Source organism: Sebastes fasciatus, chromosome 1 (assembly GCF_043250625.1).
Source record: "Sebastes fasciatus isolate fSebFas1 chromosome 1, fSebFas1.pri, whole genome shotgun sequence".
NCBI classification, from domain to species: Eukaryota; Metazoa; Chordata; class Actinopteri; order Perciformes; family Sebastidae; genus Sebastes; species Sebastes fasciatus.
Genome location: NC_133795.1, coordinates 41,291,245 through 41,313,417, shown reverse-complemented (window position 1 = coordinate 41,313,417; position 22,173 = coordinate 41,291,245). Strand labels below are relative to the sequence as shown.

At 40.2% G+C, this 22,173-nt stretch overlaps 1 protein-coding gene across 2 annotated transcripts in view; it reads right to left on the bottom strand.

Annotated features, from left to right (window-relative positions):
* Positions 1-22,173, bottom strand: part of cadpsa (Ca2+-dependent activator protein for secretion a) — a 199,583-nt gene that overhangs the window by 94,555 nt on the left and 82,855 nt on the right. For both annotated transcript variants that reach the window (XM_074648789.1, XM_074648797.1), the window contains exons 7-11: positions 21,947-22,058; positions 21,688-21,827; positions 16,237-16,303; positions 4,236-4,344; positions 3,018-3,230 (exon numbers count right to left, since the gene is read on the bottom strand). In XM_074648789.1, coding sequence (XP_074504890.1) covers positions 3,018-3,230; positions 4,236-4,344; positions 16,237-16,303; positions 21,688-21,827; positions 21,947-22,058 — 641 coding nt within the window. The remainder of the gene's footprint in view (positions 1-3,017; positions 3,231-4,235; positions 4,345-16,236; positions 16,304-21,687; positions 21,828-21,946; positions 22,059-22,173) is intronic.

Sequence of the window (22,173 nt, the reverse complement as noted above, 5' to 3'; positions counted from 1 at the left end):
CCACACTGTATTATTCATTGCCTGGCACTTTTAACTTGGTAATTACCAGCTGCTGGGACTCAGTGGGACTCCAGTGGTTGTGTCAAAAACAGCTCACTCAGTAAATTCACCTACACAACTGCACGCAGGGAGCAGTTTTTCATTTATCGGGTGTGTTGGACTGCACTCATTTCTCTTTAAGTTCATTGAAATCTTCTTGAAAGTTTTTTTTTTTTTTTGTAATTGACATATAAGTGTATGCCTTCCAGCCAACACATTCTCACTCCCAATTTGTCAAATACCGCTGCTTGGTCAGTGACATAGCTTCAAACTATAATGCTCTAAGTAGGTACCCCTGTAGCATGAGTTTTGGATGTGTCAGGGACGGCATGTAAGTTTCCGCTTGTTAGTCCGCGCATAGTGTCTTTTCAAAATAAACTTCCGTCTTCAAAGGGAAGGCACAGTTACGTAACTGGCGTTAGCCAAGTACGTAAGTTACAAATCTTAGGTAACTCCCACTAGACTTTCTCGTTCTTTATACTACGTCAATTGCTGACGCAGATGGGTTTACATTGGAGTTAGTTGACAACAGGTTGCTCTAGGCACAGGGTTTTTACAGTCTCCTACAACTAAATGAAGCAATTTGAGACTACCTTCATATACATAGGTGTCATAGGTTGATGTCTGGCTAACATGAAACATGGATACATTCACATACACCAGGCCACGTTTCAGTCCAACTTGAACTAAAAAAATGAGTACCTTAAAGTCGAGATGAAATGAAAAATGCTTTTTTAACTCTTTCAAATCACATCCCCGGTCATAATGTGCTCCTATTTAAAGGTTTATTCCACCCTAATACTACTTTATAGAAGACTATTCTGCATATTGTTATCCAAATCTTTATTCTTCAACTTCTTCTTCTTCTTCTTCTTCTTCTTCTTCTTCTTCTTCTTCTTCTTCTTCTTCTTCTTCTCCTATTTCTTCCATATTTTTTTTTTTTACTACTTCATTCCTGCTTGTATACAACTTCTTTTATACCTTTTATACTTTTTAAAATGTTAAACTTTGTCCAACATTTTTTTTACAATGGAAGTCTATGGAAATAATCTTCAAATCCTATTTAACTTACTGCACTTTGAACTTCAACTCCTGCCACATACTTTGAGCTACAGACATCATTTAAACTTGAAATGGATTATAAGACATTGAACTACTAAACTGTCAGTCAGCTGTTTGATATCTTTAACAGTTTTTGAATTATTACAGTTTACGTTTTATGCTTTTTTCAGAAGTTTTTTTCAGAGTTCATAATGGGTGTGTGTTGCGCTCCTTTAGAGTGGTGACATCACAGCTGGAGTGGAGAGGAGCTTTAAAATCATTTCTGAAGGAGATGTTTTTGCAGCAAATATAAAATAAAATATAGATAATAGAGAGGGAATAATGACCTGTTTAACTTCTTAACAAAAAACAGTATCATGGGATTCATTGTGTTTTACCATGGTACTGAATTGGTATCAAGAATCGTGGATTTCACTGGTATTTGTATTGACTGCTAAATTTCTGGTATTGTGACATCCCTAATTGAAATTGCTAAAAGAAAATATATAATGATTTGCAGAGCAAGCAAAACAATTAAAGAAACACCTTTCCCATAAATAAAAATATACCACATTTCCAAAATGGTATAGTCTTATCCTAAATGAGGGCAGACTTGTGGGTATTTTCTCTCATGGCGGTGATATGGCATTACACATTCTGTTAAAAAATAAACATGCTATAGCTTTGCAGCAATCGCAAACATGAAGTCTTCATGAAAGAAAAAAAACACATTTATAAAACTTAACCCTGACCTACAATGTAGCGCTTTTGTCGGCTGATCCATGATACATGAATAGTTGAGCCCTGCTGTAGAGATGGCAGATATATGCAAACAGATGCACAGCCAAAGCAAATCATCTATGCATGCATGTTAGTATGTCTCGTTTTTCTGTCCTCCCGCAGAAACAACAACCAGAAAGTTATCAAAGGAGGAAGAGCGATGGACAACAAAAGGAGGGAAGTCAAAGAAAAGGGGAGGAAAGCACTTACCCTTTAATCCAGCTACAAGATAGCAGGGTCAGGGTTTAGAAGAAGAAGATGAAAAGGAAGAAGGAACAAACAGAGAAACATAAAGACACACAGCAAAGCCACCAACACTTTAAACACTAACGGCAGTTCTACAACGAAGAGCGAAGCAGCACACAGAGAAAGAGTAACAGTTGAAAACATGTACAGTACATGACCAGGAAGAGGACAAACTAAGAACATCATTGGCTGATATGTAAAGAAATGCGAGGACAACTGTGCAGTAGGAGCACAAGAAGAAAGAGCGAGAAGCTGTGAGAGATGAACAGAAGGCCCTAAACTATAGAGTTGTATATCGTCAGCAAACTGGCATTCAGATTTAGATTTCTAACAATCATAGCAGGCTTCAGAGGCTACAATAGGAATGATCTTCATGTCAAAACATAAAATTGGGCTGCAATAGACAAGAGTAACCCATTTCCTACAATGAGTTTAAAAAATCAATTGTCCTCATGCAGCAACATTCTCTTAAAATTCTCTTATATTTTCTCTTAAGTTTTTGTTAAGAGAACAAATAGAAGACAACTCCAGATGCACCAAACATTTTTAACCATCTAAATCTGCTCTTACCCAGTTGTGCTGAATGATGAATCACACTTGATAGTAAATTGGAGGCGTGTGGGCATTTTCTTTTCATTATTATTAACATAGATAACGCCGCTAAACACTATATAATGGCAGGTGTTGTGCCATTTGCAAATACTCTGGCACATGCCAGCAGAAAGATAGATAGAAAGAAATACATATATATTTTTTTTCCCTAAAAAATAGTGATTAGACCAACTTACGGATGCTACATCATCAAGTTAGCGGAAAAAAAAAACTAGACAATGGCATCTTATTTGGGGAGATGCATTTGCGTCGTGTGAGAACTAAAAGATAAATAAGAATCTGAGAGTTGAATAACTTACAGAACTGAGATATGGGTGCGTCGAGCTGCGGTGCTGTGCCCCCCCTCGAGTTGAGTTTCTGGACCTGGGTGGGAGGAACAGGCTTGTGTGACTGGCCGGTGGCTCGGTACATGGCCTGCACCCATAGGATCCGGTCCTGCTCGTCATCACTGGCGAAGATCACAGTGTCGCCCTCTTTCACAGCGTTGAAGAACGTCCGACCACCATCTAGACCTGAAGGATTGACAAAGGGAGAAGAAATTGTTGACTTACGCGTGAACAGGATCACACATTCCTGTTTGTAACCTTTTAAAGGTTTCTAGTAATAGTGGGTCCACCGTTTCACGTGCATAAATTGTACAGTATTTCTTTTTTATGACATAGCCACAGGAAGTCATGAGTTACAGTCACAAGCTGAAGACCTCTCATACAAACTCAAGGAAAGATCAACAGGGTTACATGGATCATAAATAAAGAGGGATGGGAAGGCAATTGGACATTTTTATTCACTTCCTTGTTGGTGGATCAGTTTCATACTGAGAAGTGCAACAAACACAGGACTTTCACCCAGGAGAGTGCTCTTCATGTCCCCTGTGACGTGTTGTTTGTCTTTGTGTTCACAACGTTTCACTTTACAAACTAATTTGAACCCAAACCGTGTTTTTTTCCTAAACCTAACTAACTAACTAACTAACTCAGTGTTATTGTTGCCTAAACCTTGTTTTAATTGACGACGTTAACCACGTGGTTACTGCGACTGTAATGGCGTGTGATAGTTTGACGCGCTAGTGACACCAAGGGGTCCTGACAAAGCGTCAGTATGTGACAAGTTGGGATGGGAACGGGTTGGAACCCCTTTCATTTATACCACCAGTGTTCAGTATGCCATGGTAATTTATATGGTTGTATTGTAGCAGAGCTCATATAACTCCTGTTGAATGCCTTGCACACCAACACAGGTGTTTTTGATACTCCGATTAGACTTCTAGTCATATTGAAGCTGGCTGGAGTTACACTTGTTGTCCCACCTTAACAGGTGCAATAAAGATAGCAGAATGGTGATGGAGATGTCAACCATGCACAGTTTGCAATGTACACACCCTCACAGTCCTGGGAAGAAATCTAATCAGGCAGCAGGGGCTTTAACAATACATTTGCACTTCAAATTGGGACCCTTGTTATCTGTTGGCAGTGCTTGTTGGAATGCACCGCGCAGGAGTTTGATATGGCTGCAGTTACCTGGCTGGGGGTCAGTGTAGTCCACAGTGTAGCCATCCAGTTGGAGGAGCTCCACCGGCTCGGCCTTCTTCTCTCGGTAGCTGCACATGGCAAAGGTGTACTGACTCACCTGCACCAATCACAGAGAGAGGAATTCATTAAATACTGTGTGCATTCATATGTTGGTCAGTTAGAACACTGACAACATCTGTCTCCCAACAGTAACACCATCACTACACAACAACCTGAAACAACAGGAACAGTAGTACAATATGTATCACTATTGTCTTTGAAGTATCTTTTATTTATTTATCTATTTATTTATTTATTTATTTAGCAGAAATAGCAAAAAGGACACTTCCTTTTTTTGCATTGATTGTGCTCCCTCACAGAAGACAATAATTCCAAGTGCAAAAAATTAAACTAAAGTAATTCCACACACTCATTATTATATGTTTTTTTGTTTTTTTGTTTTTTTTAATTGGAAGAACATTGCAAGGCATATAAATTACAAAGCAAATAAGTAGTCTTCTATTTTTCATCCATTCTTCCCTCCCAACCCCGACAATAAAGGAAATAACCAATATAACACTAATAGTTATAAGACTTAAGGCAGCAATGACACCAAAATTAGAAACACACTAGACACATGAAATAATAAAACACATGCAATATTCACATGTGCAAAAAAAAAACATAAATAAAATAAAATAAAAATAAATTAAGTAGTATAAAAAAATAAAAATAAAAACAAAATAACGCCAATCCAACAAAACAATTTTAGTATCAAAGTAGGTAATTAAGTAATTTATTATATGTTTTAATGGGGAGTTTAGAATTTTATTTTCCTTTTCAGATGCAGCAGAATGTAGCGCATTGCAGAATTTTAATCTGATTTACAGTAGTTTTGTGTTGTGTTTTACTTTTAACGTGAGTTGAAGCGTGAACACGTAGAGTTTGGGTGGTGGTTGAGTTTCAGTGAGAAAACAGTTCATTCATTTTTTAAAGATATGGTCACTGAATGCATTTTGTGTCAAAGCAATGAAAAGTGATCCACAGTTTAGTCCACACTGACTGTTTCTGAAAAACTCAGTATTGAAAAAAGGGTTACCAATTTTCTTTCAAAGACATTTTGTCATTGCAACACTCATTTTTTGTTACAATATCGTTATTTTTGCTGCATATCTGACTACATATAGACACGCCATAGGACATAAAAGCTCTCCTCCAAAAACCAGGATAACCATATTAATAATGATAATAAAGCAGTGCAACATCAATTAATTAGTTGCAGCACATTTTAATTTAGATGTTGCATCTTTAAATAATTAGCAATGAAGACTGCATTAATACATTTGATTTTCATCAAAACACCCGTGTTACACGTTTCGAGGGGGTTCATTATATCCTGCTATCCCCACACTTGGCGTTACTGCTAAACACTACCTGTTAACAAATTGTTTCACATTTCTGCTTTCAGGTTTGGCATGAGCATAATACTGGTATCATTTGCAAATCTGAAAGAAACTGGAAATGCATTCAACGTCAGTGTTAATATGTACAATATGTGTATTTAGGTAGGTTCATTTGTTGCTTCTTTATTTATCGAAAAGTGAAATCTACTTGTGAAAAATATGAAAATATGTGAACAGGAATGTGTGTACCAAATGTCATGGCAAACCATCCAACAGTTATGATATGTCAGTATCTCAAACTACACATATTCATCAGAGTTTTTAAATGACTGCGTTATAACAATATTCTAAATTATCACGTTATAAGTTGAAACATTTTATGTTGTAAGAATAAGTTATCACGTTTTACATGAAAAGTTTCAAGTTATAACAAGATAAATTGTGTATCGTTATTACAAGAAAGGTTTTTTGTTATGTCATAATAACGTCAAAATATCTTGTCATAACGTGATACTGATCTGTTTTTCTGGTATGGCAGCAATACGCTGCTGTATCTTTGAGCCACATGAGGGAGCCTGAATGTTTGTATTGTTCTGAAAATTGTCTCCTTATAACATTGAATCTAATGTGAAAGGCTGACATACATTCTGTTTGTTTTACGAATGAGAGGGTTATTTTACGTAACAAACAGTTATTTTAAGCCAAACCACAATCTTTTCCTAAACCTAACCGAGTAATTTTGTTGCGTAACTAAACCTAAAAACTAAGTAAAGAGGAGACTGTAATTATGTAATTATGTAATTATGCAATGAGGGAAAACTGTACGTTTCCTGTGAACACTTATTTGGAAAAGACTATACATGCATGAAATGAACAGAAACTGGCATGCCATCCCTGACTCGTCCAAAACTGATGCTAGATGCGTACCTAGAGAGTCATAGTTTGAAGCATAGGACCACTGACCAGGCGTCTGTATTTAACGAGTTGGGTCCAACATGTTAACATGTTAAGCCTGTGGGCTTTCCTTTAGGGCCACCCTCAGGAAAAGCATAGTGAGTTGTTTATTCCATCCATCACATGATATTGTGTGGTGTAATATGACCTATAGCAGGCCTTAACACTTTGAGTCTTGTTAATGAAATGCCAGTATTGACCCTGGTTTAGGTTGGTGGCTTTGGTCTCGTCACTGCTCCCTGTGCTGGTAACAGAAGTGTAGTGTTGCTAGCTGTAGCTGGACTGCTTCTACTGTAGCTGCCAGTCATACCGGCCTGTCGTCACAAATCACCAGGCCTGACCAATCTGCCGCTGTCGCCACCTCTGCCGCTGCAAGTGGCAGCTCTCACTCTAGCTGCAGCTGCATTCTGTGTGTGTGTGTGTTGGATTTCCCTGTGTGTGTGACAAATGAGATTCCCCACAACAGCACTGATGAGACCTGAGGCCAAGTAAAGGATGGAGGGAACTGGACCCACTCTCCAGCAGCTCCCTGGCCTCCAGGACACCACAAAGGCAAATCAGAGTCTAAACTACCGAACCCCCTCCACCCAGACCCCAAAACACCAGCTCTCTCTCTCTCTCTCTCTCTCTCTCTCTCTCTCTCTCTCTCTCTCTCTCTCTCTCTCTCTCTCTCTCTCTCTCTCTCTGTCTCTCTCTCTCTCTCACTCTGTCTCTGTCTCGCTGTCTCTCTCTCAGCTGTCAGTCAACAGAGACGAGAGGGACAGGCAGAGATGTAATGCAGAATGAGAAAGGAAGAGTGAAGAGAGTGAAGGGGATTGCTACAGTCGTTTAGTTTCACATCATTACAGGAAACACATGGACATGTATACAGGACATGATTTGCTGGATGTGGCATATGTGTTCACAAAGAAACTTCAGAGGCCAAAAGCAAAGTTTTATCAGAACCCTAACATGGGCTCAGAGGGGTAGAGTTTTAAGGTTTTATGGTTTGGTTTAATATTATTGATGATATTAAAGTAATTGAACTGAAATGAAAACACCCAAATTGAATAAACATAATTAAAATAATTGAACTTTCAATAAATTAATTGAAGTGACTTAAATTAGCTGAAACAGGTTGTGTCCAGGATTGCAGTTTAACAAAGCGCTCCGACTCGTTTCCCTTGTCTGCGTCTCCTGCTAATCCCATAGAGATTTCCTCCACCTAAAAGCTCTGCAACATTGTCTGGTTGGATGAAAAACGGTGAAGTCACTTGTCGGATGTTTAAAAGTTTCTCCCCTGGTGAACGTGACCAGAGAAGAAGAGCAGAAAACTGAATACACAAACAAAAACAGAAAAAAAAGTACTAAAGAGCTCAACACCGAGGCTGCCATTCGTAGCACCATCTTGGTTCTGTCCAAGTGAAATGGAGTTAAATTAACTGAGCTGAATTATAGTGAATTAAAATGAAGTGACCTGAACTGAAATCTAATTGATTATAGTGAAATGAAATGAATGGAATTGCATTGAATCAAAGTGAACTGAAACACATTGAACTGAACTGAGCTGAATTGAAGAGAATTAAAGTACAGTGAACGTAAGCGCACTAATTTCAGTGATCTCAAATAAAGTGAACCAAATTCAAGTTCACTGAACTGAATTGAAATGAATTTAACCGAAACAAGATGAAAGGGAACAGGGCAGAATTTAAGTGAATTAAAAATCAATAGAATTGACGTGAACTAAAGTGCACTGAACTGAATTGAACTAAAGTGAAGTGAATTGAGTTGAAGTGGATAGGAAGACAGATGTGGATATACAGTGTGTGTGCAATTAAATTCAGTCCACCATGAACACTGAAGGTTTAGCTGATTTTTAATCTGCCTGGATGCTCTGAGGGGCGACTCAGGTCAAACCCCTGTACTGTTATAGAACCGCTGGAGTAGGAGGAGGAGGAGGAGGGAGGAGGCAGGATGAGGAGGTGATTTAAGGACAGAGAGGAAGTGTGGAGCATGAAGAAGGAAGAGATGACAGGCAAGTGTTAAACAACAAGGAGAAGAGAGCCGAAGATGGGGGAAGTAGAAGATGTGAAGAAGGGAAAGAGAGAGAAATGGACAAAGAGAGAGGGAGGAATGACAAGAGACAGTGCGAAAAAGAAGTGTAGCTGGGACATCGAAAAGAGTCATATTCCTATTTCAACCCCCAATTCGGTCCAAACTATGTTGGTTGTGCTAACAAGGACATTCACTTCTAACACCATGCACAGTTAAGTATATTATTGAGTCAATATTCTTGCATGGAACGTAGCGTTATCTTTAGTGCAGCTTTAATTCTTGTTTTTTTCTTTCACGTATTGTATTTTTTTATAAGGTCCCATTGAGATTCAACATCTCTTATAGCAGGGAGTGCTGGTCAAGACGGGCGGCAAAGTTTCATATACGAGTACAAACAGGGAAACATCACAATGACGCAACAACAGACACAAAACACACAGGAATCAGAGGCTATAGTAAACCAAGGTAAAATAATGGCACTAGTCAAAAGCAACTACATTGTTCTTTTTAAAAACAGATTTTGAACTATTTTTTAACATGCCGAGAGAGGGTAAAGATTTCAAGTTAAGTATGCCTTTCAGCTTGTTCTAAACTTGCAGTGCGTGGAAGGAAAAGGCAGATTTACCCAGCTCTGTTTGGGTGATTGGGACCAAGAGGAGAATTTTGACTCATGATCTACAGGATTGTTATAGCTACTGGAGAAAAATGTCAGTAAACTGGATATGTACTGTGGCAATTTACCAAGTAAAGCTTTTGCAAGAAAAACAAAATGTGGGTTTTTCTCCATAAATCTCCACAGTGAAGTCCATTGAACCATTTCATATATGTTACAATGATGAAACCGCAAGGCAGCATGATAGAATATATCCATTTCTATTTTACATGGATGAAGGTGCAGGCATATAAATTACATCACCATAGTCCAACACTAACAAACGAAAATAACTTTGCCCTGGTTTTTTTTTTTTAGAAGGCTATCGATATGACACCAAAGGTCAACTTGTCATCAAGCCAGATGCCTGGGTATTCTGTATCTAGATGAGTGCCATTTACTGTTAAGACTATATAGTCAGTGGGTGATGAGCGGGAGCAAGTAAAAGTCACCAATTTTAATTTAACAAGTGATACCTGCAATAAATTAAAAGCAGTAGGTAAGGAATCCATTGCCACTTTTAAAGCTTCAGTAGTCAGTATATTTTTGGCATCATTGTGTAAAAATTGCATAATAACCGTTCAGCATATTGTAATTCAAGTGTTCTGAGAGATAACTAGACTTCTGCTCCTCCTCATGGCTCTGTTTTCAGGCTTTAGAACATCTAGCCCGTGACGGGAGACTTTGACCAATAACAGGTCATTTCACTGAGAGAGCATTCCTATTGGCTATTCTCTGGTCATGTGACCGGAACTTGGTGTTCCTTCACCAGATTTTACAATGGCGGCCGTGTCACAATCTTTCTCATTTTACAGCTAAACCGTGCACTACAAGATGATTCTGAAAACATTTGAGGAGAGAAATAGACATTAACGTAACAGAATATTGATTCATATTTGATCAGCGCTGCCTAGTTTGACCGTTTGGTCGGAGTTGGCGAGTGATTGACAGCCGGCTCTCATAGACGGCAGATGGACAGCAGACCTCAGATCAGCTCTTACTGCTTGTTTTCCTCCGGTCTGTGAAATCTTGCAGATGCCGTTAGGAACACCGGAGGACACAGAGGAACATGATTTTTTTCAGATTATCTGTTTCATGTACTACTGTCAGGATATAGCAACCGTTTTATAAAAATAACTTTTTTTAATGATATTTGTTTCATTTCTACCCACTGCTGCTTTAAAATGAGAACCATTCACCTTTTTCCTAACCCCATGATACCTTGCATTAATTATGGGCATGGCTTCCAGTTATTCCTCTCTCACTGTGAGAGTTAGAATGTACTAAAGGTGGCTTCCCTTTTCTTAGAGATGTACTGACAGTGAAGCGATGAATAATCTGAAAAGCTCACAGGCCTCAGCACTACCACAGTAATAAGGTCTGGCACGTTTCATTAAAGGAGGTGGAACAAAGCAAACATAGAGGCAAGTCAGAGCATCAAAGTCCCACATCACCACATCACTAAGCTAATGTGAAGCTAGCTTAAATCTGTTACTAATCTCGAGGGCACTTCTTCAGGTCACCCTCCATCCCTCGGAGGCAGAGGTGTGGTCACATTTACGTTTATAGAAAGTTTGACATTTTGGGAAATAAGGTCATTCGAGGTCTTGCGGAGAGTCAGACGTTTGTTTAATCCACGCAAAAAGAGAGTGTTAAAAAAAACGATTAATTGTTATAGAGATTAAACAAATGAGATAGAAGTTGTTAATTAGAGGTGCTGGGACAGAGCCAGGCTAGCTGTTCCCACCTTTCCAATAGTTGTGATAAGATAGCTGGCTGCTGGTGGTGGCTTCATATTCACCAGACAGACATGAGAGTGGTATTGATCTTCTCATCTAACTCTTGGCAAGAATGTTAATTAACAAATTTGCCAAACTATCAATCTATTCCTTTGAGGTGTGACAGGACACATCATTTAAATCCCAAAAATCTCTAAGAAGAGCAAAGACATCTGACATCTGATTGATTTTTTAAAAGATTGATAAATTCAGTAGGAGTCAAAGTCCATAGATTACTCTACACTTTAATACTTTATAGAGATATTGAAACCCTGCATGGAACTGGATTATACAAAATGAATCATCCAGATATGTCTTCCAAAGATTACAGATTGAAGGAGGTTTTGACTGTAGACAATCCATTCTCACATGGAGACAGGGTGCAAATGTAATGCACTTCTCATAGCAACAAGTTTAATTGTTGAAAGAAATCATCTCTAAAGGTAAAAATCATTATGGGAGAGTATAATCTCAACAAAAGCTGTGATAAATTACTTTAAAGGTGTTTCATTTTCACATTCAAACAAGAAATACATCACACTGTAGTTTCAATGCCCCCTTCATGTGGTATTAATGTAGGATTAGTAAGATCATAACTTAAAAGGAAAAATGAAAGTTGTCCTTCACATTCATTGACATCATTCGACACATTTGTTGCATGTGTACTATGTTAGCTGGTTTACTTACAATACTTTTGTTCTGTTTTCTGTTTTTAATCAAGTTATCGTAACGGTGCATAATTCAATATGCAGAGCATTAATATAGCAGCAAACAACTATCATATAGGAGTAATGTCTACCTGAGCAGAGAATGAAGTCACGCTCCCTATGTGTGTGTTGTAATCAGAGCTTCTCCTTGCTTTGTTGACACCGCGCATGCTTTTAGTGCATGTTCGTGCATTTGAGCTAGCCAGCTCATGGCCGCCACTCTGCACTGCTCTCAAACAGCGGTTACAGCTGATGACGCCGTGTTTGGCGTTGTTTGCACTGTTAGCTGCTCCCAGTCCCATATTTAGCAGCTTTAAATGTCTGTTTTTCTTTAAGTACGGACTCCGCTTCTTGATTCTAGTGTGGAGGACTGTATATCATTATTTTCTGAAAAAAAAAGAAATCTTTCAAGCAAAAATAAATATGTGTTCTGAGTTTATCACACCACAGAAAAATGTGTTATTTGTTATTTTATGTGGGATGAGGGATGATTACATATGTACAGTATAGACACTTCTTACGCTATTTTTGCAGAATGTAAACACGTATGCTCTACGGGCAGAGCACCAGAGACTATTGCAGTTGAGCCGGCTAACTTCCAGTTTAGCCCTAGGGCAGGGGTCAGCAACCTGCGGCTCCGGAGCCACATGCGGCTCTTTAGCTCCTCTCCAGTAGCTCCTTGTGGATTTTTAAAAATGGAAATTATTTTTTTTTTTGTTTACATTTTCATTTTTATTTATTATTGTTATAGGTCTATGGTACGACGGTACGAGTATTAGCGCCACATTGAGGAAAATGAAGTATAAAGAGAATAAAGTCATAATATTACGAGAATAAAGTCAGAAGTTTAAGAGAAAATAGTCGTAGTGTTATGAGAATAAAGTCATAATATTATAAAGTAGTAATTTTACGTGTTATTATCTTTCTTTCTCTTAAAGTTATGACTTTATTCTCGTAATATTATGACTTTATTCTGGAAATCTCAGATTTCTTTCCCTCAATGTGGCCCTAACACTCCGTAGTACATTTGCACTTTGGCCCTCACTGCATTAGATTTATATACTATATACTTAGATTATAAACTGTGTTACCTTCATCACAATGCTCAAATGTTTTGCGGTTCCAGACAGATCTTTTTCTTTTTCATTACCTAAAATGTCTCTTTTGATAGTAAAGGTTGCTGACCCCTGCCCTAGGCTTACTGGAATGGGGATAAAATAATTCAATCATGTGGCTCTTCTAGACTTTCCAAATGTTATCGGACTGAATTGATCAAATTGTGATAGTGAAACGAGTGATTTTGCGGGGGGGGGCTACGATCCAGCCGCAACAGTAGACACAGAGTAGTCTACGCCGGGGCCTGTGATGTAAGCACAACTTTAACTTGGTTGTGATTGGCCAGTGAGCCCAGTCCTGGAACACGCACACAGCACACTCTCATGCGCTCCCCGAATAACAGGCAGGGTCAGATGGCCGGTAAAAACTTAGACTTATGAAATAATTACAAAGGTCCGGACCTCATAGCTGGCTGCGGCCGTGATACAAGAGACACACCAGAACGTCTTGTTATCTCCCTGTGGGGGATTCCTCTCCTCCCAACATCCTGGTAGTCTGCATATGACATGCCAGGTGAGAGCCAATCAGAGAGCCTGTTACATCCCACGTGGCTAATTTGCATTATTTGACCTTGTTTTACATTAAAAGCAGAGGCTAAATGGAGAGACTAAATAACTCAGTAAATCCAATAGCTAATGGGTTTAGCAAAAGCAGCAGGGGAATGCAAATGATAATGGAAAAGGATGTTGCCCTTTTAAATGCCTGATTAAAATCTATATTTTTAATTCAATTTGTGAATTCAGTTATTTTATTTCTCTTATTTAAACTCTTTTTTTAGGTCTTGAATTCATAATGTGTTTTTAACTTATATTGACTGTTTAATGGTGTTTTTGTAAATCCTTTTTTAATTTGAACTATTTATTGATGGATTATTCAAATTTCATTTGTAAATTATTTTATAATTATTTTTACTGCCTATTAAAATGTAAAAATAATTAATTACTTTGTAATTTAGTTAAGTAATACATTAATTTGTGAACAAATGTATTAATACCTATTTTTATTGTACAATTAGTTATTAATAAATTAAATGCTTCATCACTATTTCTGTGACTCTTGTGGTCTTCCATACTAAACAGACAGACAGTTCTCTCTACGATGCAACGTCTCTCAAACTGCAACCAAAAAATACTCAAACACACACACAGCAATAACCGGATAGTGTCTCTGCTCCTCAAGACAAACATCCATGCACATACAGACACATGCAGACAGACATAAATACAAACACACACGAGTGCGCAGTCTATTGACCATTATTTGTCACTTGCTATATATTTAGCTGGAAGCAAGTGGGAGGCTTCAAGTTGGCGGCGCTCAGGCTTTTCTAGCTGCGAGTGTTAGGCCAGCTAGTGTTCACTCTACTTTGTCAATCCCCTGTCAACTTGTAGCTCTGAGACATATCCTCTGCAACGCACAAGAGACAGGCCGCCCCCCCCCCCCCCCTGCCTGCCTGCTGCCCACCTCCCAATACAGAGCCACCAGGAAATGGCTGCTATACCGCCCGCAACCCCCCCCACCACCACCACCACCACTGCCACCACCACCCCATCTCCTGACAAAAGCCTGCTTGGCCTCTCCATCATTCCTCTGACAGCCGAGGGAAGACAGCTTGGCTGCATCTCTCTTCCCCGCTGCACACACAACATCCATTGGAAATATTATAGCCATAAAGCAGAGCTGAGGCCGCTCAGGGTTCGTCTCTCTCGGATGTGATCAGATTTTGTAGCTCTAGCCGTGCATTCACTTCAGACCACGTTTGATCTTGCAGTTTTTTAAAGTATTATAGAGAGAAAAGATCAAACAAACAGCTCCAAGCTGATATATTATTGGCATTTCAAATATGAATTTATCACCTTAACCAGTCAATCACTGATGCACCTTCTCCAGTTTTTATAGATCAAGATATATAAAATAAAAAAAGCCATGGATTTATTTCTAGTGGAGTTCTCTAAACAAAGGTGATGGTCAGTTTAACAGACTTCAAGAACCTGGTCGGTAGAGCATCCAACCCTGTGACCCCGTGAACTTGGTTGGACCTCTGACTATATTTCCTTTGGCCACACAAGCTGCTAAACACCATAATAGCTTCTAAGATAACATTTCAAAATATTATATAAATTGTCAATCTGCCTTAAAAGAACTTCAGTCCTGTTAGACATCCTAATTCCTTAAGAGGGTTCTGTAGATTTAAAGGTCCCATATCGTGCTCATTTTCAGGTTCATACTTGTATTTTGTGTTTCTACTAGAACACGTTAACATGCTGTAATGTTCAAAAAAAACTTTATTTTCCTCATACTGTCTGTTTGAATATACCTGTATTTACCCTCTGTGTGAAATGCTCCGTTTTAGTGCATTTCAACGGAATTGCAACAGAATTGCGTTGCTAGGCAACAGTTTGGGTCCATGTTTACTTCCTGTCAGCTGATGTAATTAACATACACTGCAACAGGAAATAAACTGGGACACATTTAGAATGTTTACATTTAAAACCGTGATATGGTCTAATTATTGTATATTTGTGACATCACAAATGGACAGAAATCGGAATCAGAAACGGTTTGTTTCAAACGCACAATTTCTGAATACGGACTGTGTGTGTTTCTCTGTATATTGAGCGCTTCGATACTTTCACAGTTTTTATATTGCACCTAAACCTGCTTTATAATTCAAAAGACATGAAAATCTCACTTTTTACAATATGGGACCTTTAAGAAAAATGAATGTTCTCTGAAAATATGTCCCTCTATCATCTGCAACAACTTCAACATATCAGGGATTCTCAACTGTGTCTGGTGCCTTAGTCTCAGTAAAGTCACACTTGTTTAATAACCTGAGTACATTCAGCCAAAAATAATTCCATGTGTACATGTACATTTAAGCTGCAACTGTTATGTTCTTGTATTAATAAAAATCCTTTTGGGGTCTATCAAATAGTGGCACATACGATGATGAATAGTACAATTTCTGAATCAAAATACCTTGTTGTGTCAAGCCAGCAGCCCATAACCCAAATATATTCAATTTAATATGAATTAATTAATTAATTAATTAATTAATTAATTAATCAATTCTGAAAAAATTACATCAAACAAATGTCAAAATATCAGTCGTATAGACCTCCAGCATCCCCATATGACCCCCAGCCCCCTTCAGGTTGAGAGCACTAAGGCGTACATGGCTGCAATGACTTCATTAGAAATGCTTTCATGACTGGTAGAGTGGTAACCTAAAGACGACCCAGTAAAACACCTAACTCGCTGTGTGTAAAGTACCATTTATTGTTTGTGTTTTACAGGGAACTGGGGGGGGGGGGGTAGGAACCAAAACCAAATCCAGTGAGAGCATGACTTAGCTGTGCTTACCTGAACCAGCACAAAGAATCTTTTCTTCCATCTTTTCCACACATTTTTGCCAATGGCCCAAAGGTACCTGTTGGATGAAAAAACAAAAAACATTCATTTAGAAAAGTGTGGTTAGTTTCAACTTGCTGTTGTAAACTGAATGGAATGTGTTTGCTTCTTTCTGGTACAGCTCTGACTGATCAGACCTACAGAGATGATGCATATAGAGTTGTAGTGCATCACTGACCTCTCCTGGTAAAATGTCTTTACTGCAACCAATTACATCCCAGTGTTACATCTCATTGTTCTGCTCTTTCTTTACTGTTTTGTGTCTTAGTTGACAGACTTTTCTTGGGGCAGATATTTGTCATAGCAGCAAAAGCACAGTACTGTAACTAAATGTTCCATTTAGGCCGTTTTCACACCTGTAGTTCGTTTGCTTTGGTCTGAATCAGGGACCAAATTGTTACGATGTTGCATATTGCCTCGAGTTTGGTTTGTGTTGTGTACAAGCGGACCAAAATGTTGGTGCGCAAAGAAACTGCTCTCTAATTGGTCAGAATTTCCCTGCGGAAAAACTCCCGGATGTAAACAAAGAAGAGCAGACTTCCAGAACGCAACAATGGAGGGACAACTACGCAGCTTGATCTTGGCCCTGGTCATCTTTTTTTTTACCTCATAGCAATTTTTCACTCAGAGTACACGATGCAGTTTGAAAATGACGCGACTGGAAAACAACGTATTGATGCACTGGAGTCGCCAAAGGTGCACATCAAGACGTACGGAGGACGGAGGAGGAGGCTTGCATTAACCCTCCTTAACTGTGACATGCTCATCGGCCTAAAACATTTCTCAAGATCCATCAGGTATGCCCGCGGTCTTCAACACAGTCTGACGTTACACCTGTTTAGTACTGATGTGAATAGTGAGGGCAAGCGTAGGCTCTTTTGTAGTAATGTTGTTGTTGTTGTTGCACAGCGCAGCTCGCTACCCTAGCTGGTCTAATCCAAAAAAGCGCAATACATTTTCGGTTGGGCCGGATCGAGATCGGATCATGTTCTCACCACAAACGAAGCGTACCGAACCGTACCGCAGTTCGTTTGGAGGAGGTCTCGGTTCGCTTGTTTTGGTGCGCACCCGAGTGCGATTACTGTGTTCACACCTGCCAAAAAAAAAACGCACCAAGAGGGTAAACGCTCCAGGGTTCCATTCAACCCAACTAACAAAGCAGGTGTGAATACGCCTTTAGTTGTTTCTGTAAACCATCTGTTAGGCATCATGCACACACTGTACACCGTACCAGAGTCCTGCTGGAACTGAATGGAATGAAGCCATTGTTCATTTTATTAGTAACACCTTTGTAAGATATAGCAGACACTTAGAGATGACTCCGGGCTGTAGGGACACTAATCAATCAATCACCACATATCAACAACATGAGCTGGAGTATAAGAGGCTCTAAGGTACAGATAAAGCAACACGTACTCATCCCAACTCGTTACATACCGCCGCACTGTCACGCCCCTTGGGGACACTTTATTTTTGGCATAAAAACCACTCTAGTTACCCTCGGTGTCTAGGGCTGTCCCCAATACAATTTTTTTGGGCTTCGGTGAGAAATATTGCATTGGGGTCAGCCCTATTGGCGTCACTCTAGATTTAGGCAACAAAACACCGAACGTTGTGAACACGGGACACGAACAGCGGTCTCCTGGATGAAAGCTCGTTAAATTAAATCTCCCCATATAAGGGTTTTCACTACACTGCACATCTGTCCTGGACAGTATCATCTACATCTGGAACTTGCAGATATGTGAGTTACACATTGCTTAGAGTGCATCATTATGCATCAGATTGAAAACTTTACATAATTTTCTACATCAATTCAGCATTTTTGGTATCTCTAGAAATCTTGAGATCAAGACTTGACTGTGATTTAAAATGAAGGTCACGATTTAGAGCCGCAGCATTAAGTAAAGTAAAAGACTAACCTTTGAAAAAGTAGTACATGCAGTGATATCTAACATAAAAAGTTTGTGCCAGCTACAGAGAACATTTGCGTGTGATATTTTCTAAGGTCTGATATTGCGAGCTCAGAGCCTGTCACCCTGATGATTTTCTTATTATTTAATTCAGAAATGCAGCAGTCGGCATGCTGTGTCTATTCTCTACTTTCTCCAAATGGATATTCTCTAAGTACTAAGGCTTGCTGTGTTCCGTTTCCTTTAAGAAATGACATGAAAACATGATGCAGAAGGAGGAAGGACGGGGAAAGGGCTTTTGTTTGTAAAAGAACATCTGAGGGTGAGGACCCCGGTTTGATTTGCCTCTGCTGCTCCCGGCCCAGCCGTGGGTGTCCCTGGTAAAGCCTGCCTCAGTCTGCCTCAGTGTGCCTTTCCCCCCGGTCCCTCCCAGAGCTGCTTCTGCCTGTCGTCCTAAATAAACCAGCATCCGTGAGGTGACATGCGAGGGCCCTGCCTGTGTTCTGTGTAGAGAGGGGTGGCCGGCGATGTGGTATAGCGAGGCGGTGTGGGCTGCCCAACAGCCTCCTCCGAGGCCCCCCAAAAGAAAGCATATGGAGGGGAGGGAGGGAGGAAGGTGGACAAACAGCTCTCTATAGACAAGTGTGTGTGCACCAGTGTGTATAAAACACTGCCTCTTCACTCGGTTGGCATTTATTTTCCAGTCCAGACTGCCACTGCAGATTTAGTATATACTAACTCATGTGGTCGATAGTCAATGCTCTCCAATACAAATCACACTTGCCGCTTGTTCAAGGGTGTCTTTGCATCTTCCGCTGGGCACCCCTAGACCTTGTTAAACCAAAGGAAACCTCATTTACCCAAACATAATCTCTGTTTTGACGCTGGCCAGAGGGACGGCACATTTCAAGTGACTGTTTGTAACTTCTTACGCTCTTATAAATCATTGCGTGTCGGTGTCCCATGGCACTAGCGTGTTGCTACGCTGTTCAGACTCAGACTCCAACACAAACTACACGGAAGCACCAAAACCTCAAAGTTCTATCTAGTGAAGCCCGTATGCAAAACAGTGTTAACTCTTCCTGCTCCAGCCTCTCGACCGTCTGGTCGACTTCGGGAGTCTCTGCTCCTCTGCCTGCCTGCCTTCACTCACGCACCGCACTCATTCTCTCTCGCTTCACCTCTAGACGAGCAAGAGTTAGTCGCTCTGAGAATATCTAGTGAATGTACAGTGGACGTTTGTGCAGAAATAACTGCTGCAGCTCCTCCAGACCAACAGAGGTTTCCCGTGTCGGCCGCGGTCGGGAGGCTGAGGCAGGAAAAGCCAACACTAGGATCAGCATTGATTCATGGAGAGACCTTGGTCTGGTCAGCTAACATTACTGCCAAGCAGCTGAAATATAGAGTGATATTGTGCTTTTAGCTGACGTGTGTCGCCTCACTGTTTTGAGCGATGCTCGTTCATGTCTATGTAGAGCGAGCACAAGCGCGAGCAACAGGACGCTGACTTTCGTTGACTTAACGGCCACAGGTGTCGCTGTTAACAAGACATTTCTGATTCTTACATAGAGTCCCTTTAAATGCTCAAAATGCAAGAATACCAACGACACCCCCAGTTAGCAGAGAGATGATACAGTACCATAATGACCCCGTTGACGTACGGATACAGGAAAGTTGTCTGGGAGAACTGAATTTGCCATCATATAGACAGCAGATTAGCCCCCAGAAACACAGCAGCTATGTCGAGAGATCTTTGTCTCCTTTGTCACCCTGTCTATGATCAAATTCTGTTCATATACAACTAAAATGCATCGTCAATTATGTTCCGAGGGAAAGAAGGAATGTTTTTTTTCTTGAATCTTTCTGACAAAGGATCTATAATCACGATGAAACAGCAGCGTAGCTGGGAGTGGGCATAGCCTCCGCCCAATCAGAAGGCTTCCTTTTTTGCTGGATCATCCAGTGAATAGCAGTCAGCACTGTTTGAATCAATTCATCCCATGGATGTATAAAGACAACTAGATACAGCGTTGGAGGCGGGCTCCGTTCATTCAGTGGCGCATGAAGCAAAAATGGCTCGACTGCCGATAGAAGTACCCGGATCTTCCGGCAATCTTCTTCACAGAGCAGGCGCAGTAGCTTTTCCTTTAACTCCGCCTCCCAACCCTCCGTCCAGCCTCAGCCCGGGTCTCGGAGGATTCGGTTATTAGTGCATTTTACAACTTTTAGGACCTGATGATTTAAATAAGGGCTATTAGAGTGTTCATACTGGGAAGTTGATTTAGCTCAAGAATAACTATCCGCTGAGTTATAGACGTCTCTTTACCGATGTAAATTTATGGGAAAGAAGTCTTTTTGGGTCCAATGGCATCCCCTGGCGGACAGGGAAGTTGGAATTCCACCGGAAATTTGCTTCAAAGCTCGGCGATCTTCCTGGGGGGTTGGTTCATCCTTGAGTTCAAGTGGATGTAAGTGCCAAATTAGATGAATTTCCCTTCCAGGCATTCGTGAGATATCACGAGAATGGACGTACATATGTCCGGATGGACGGACAACCCGAAAACATAGTGCCTCCAGCCATGGCTGTCATCAGCATGGAGGCATTAAAAACAATAACGATGACTCTGTTACGTTAAGCTATTCCAGTGAGCCAATACTAGGACCTCATCTAAGGGGAATACACCTACCAGGTTATTAAATACACATGATTCTATGACATGCCAAGATATCTGCCAAAATCTCATCATTTTAGTAGGAATGAGTATTATCATTATCAGTATTTCACTTCCATCACTATAGCCTCTCAATATAAATTGTAGACAGTTACACGATTGGAAATCTTATCAAATGGGGCTCACGGCCTCATATCGATCTGCTGGGGATCCACCACTCTAAAACTTTGCCGAAAGCCCTATCCTCAAAAAAGTTAGCATGTCTCATATTTTACTGCAGTGGAACATCAACCCTGTGTAGTAACAACTGATAACCACAAGAGGGAAGCAAAGTATCACCTTTTGGGCAAAGCAATTCCAGTATCAGTGCACAGTGCTGATTAAAGATGCAGTGAGTGTCTTTCACCTGTTTAAAGCCTGTGTCTGACATATCTCAAGCACCTTACCTTGGGTGATCTCTTGACCCCAACCGACATAAAACTAACAGACGGAAACTAAGATGGGTTTGTGGTCTTGTTACTGTAGGACAGAAAGATTTAACACCCTCTTTGGTTGATAACCAAAAGGTGGAGTTTGCATGCTGAAGGACCCTTATTGTCCTACTTTCCCTTGAAGAGATAACTTTTGTTGCCTAATCATCCTATCATCCTCATAATATATTTGTGTTACTTTTAGTTTTAAATCTCTCTATTTTGTAGTCTGGCCACAGTAAAATGCATGACTTTCAATGTTTGTGAAGGATCAGATGTCTCTGGGACCGATTGATCTTGATCCCTGTTTTGGTAAAAACCTGCTTCAAATCTCTCACTGTCACTTACCCACAATGCTTCATGTTCTGTGGTTTGTCCATGCGAATGGCCAGTTTGATCCTGAGGTCGTTGTCCGGACAGCCTTTAGACACCGTCATCTTGTGGAGCTCAGACTGCTTGGGACTGTTGGGAGTCGGGTGGAGCACAACCTGGGAACAGTCACATCATTGTATTGGATGTGCTCTATATATAATATGTACTGTACACTGTACAAAGGTTGCACCAATTGAAATGAACCAAAATGTATAACAGAATCGTCATCTCCTACCTTCCCCAGCTCTTTATCTTCCAGAGCCAACACTCCTGTGCTCTCAGTAAACAGCTTCACCTTCACAGCAGGTAACGGCTGGGTGGTGGTGAAGTCACCCTGGGTACCCCAACTACACACACACACACACACACACACACACACACACACACACACACACCAGGTACAAACACAAGAAAGAAAGCACCATGTTAGAGATGATGATCACTTAGCATCTGACTTGCTTA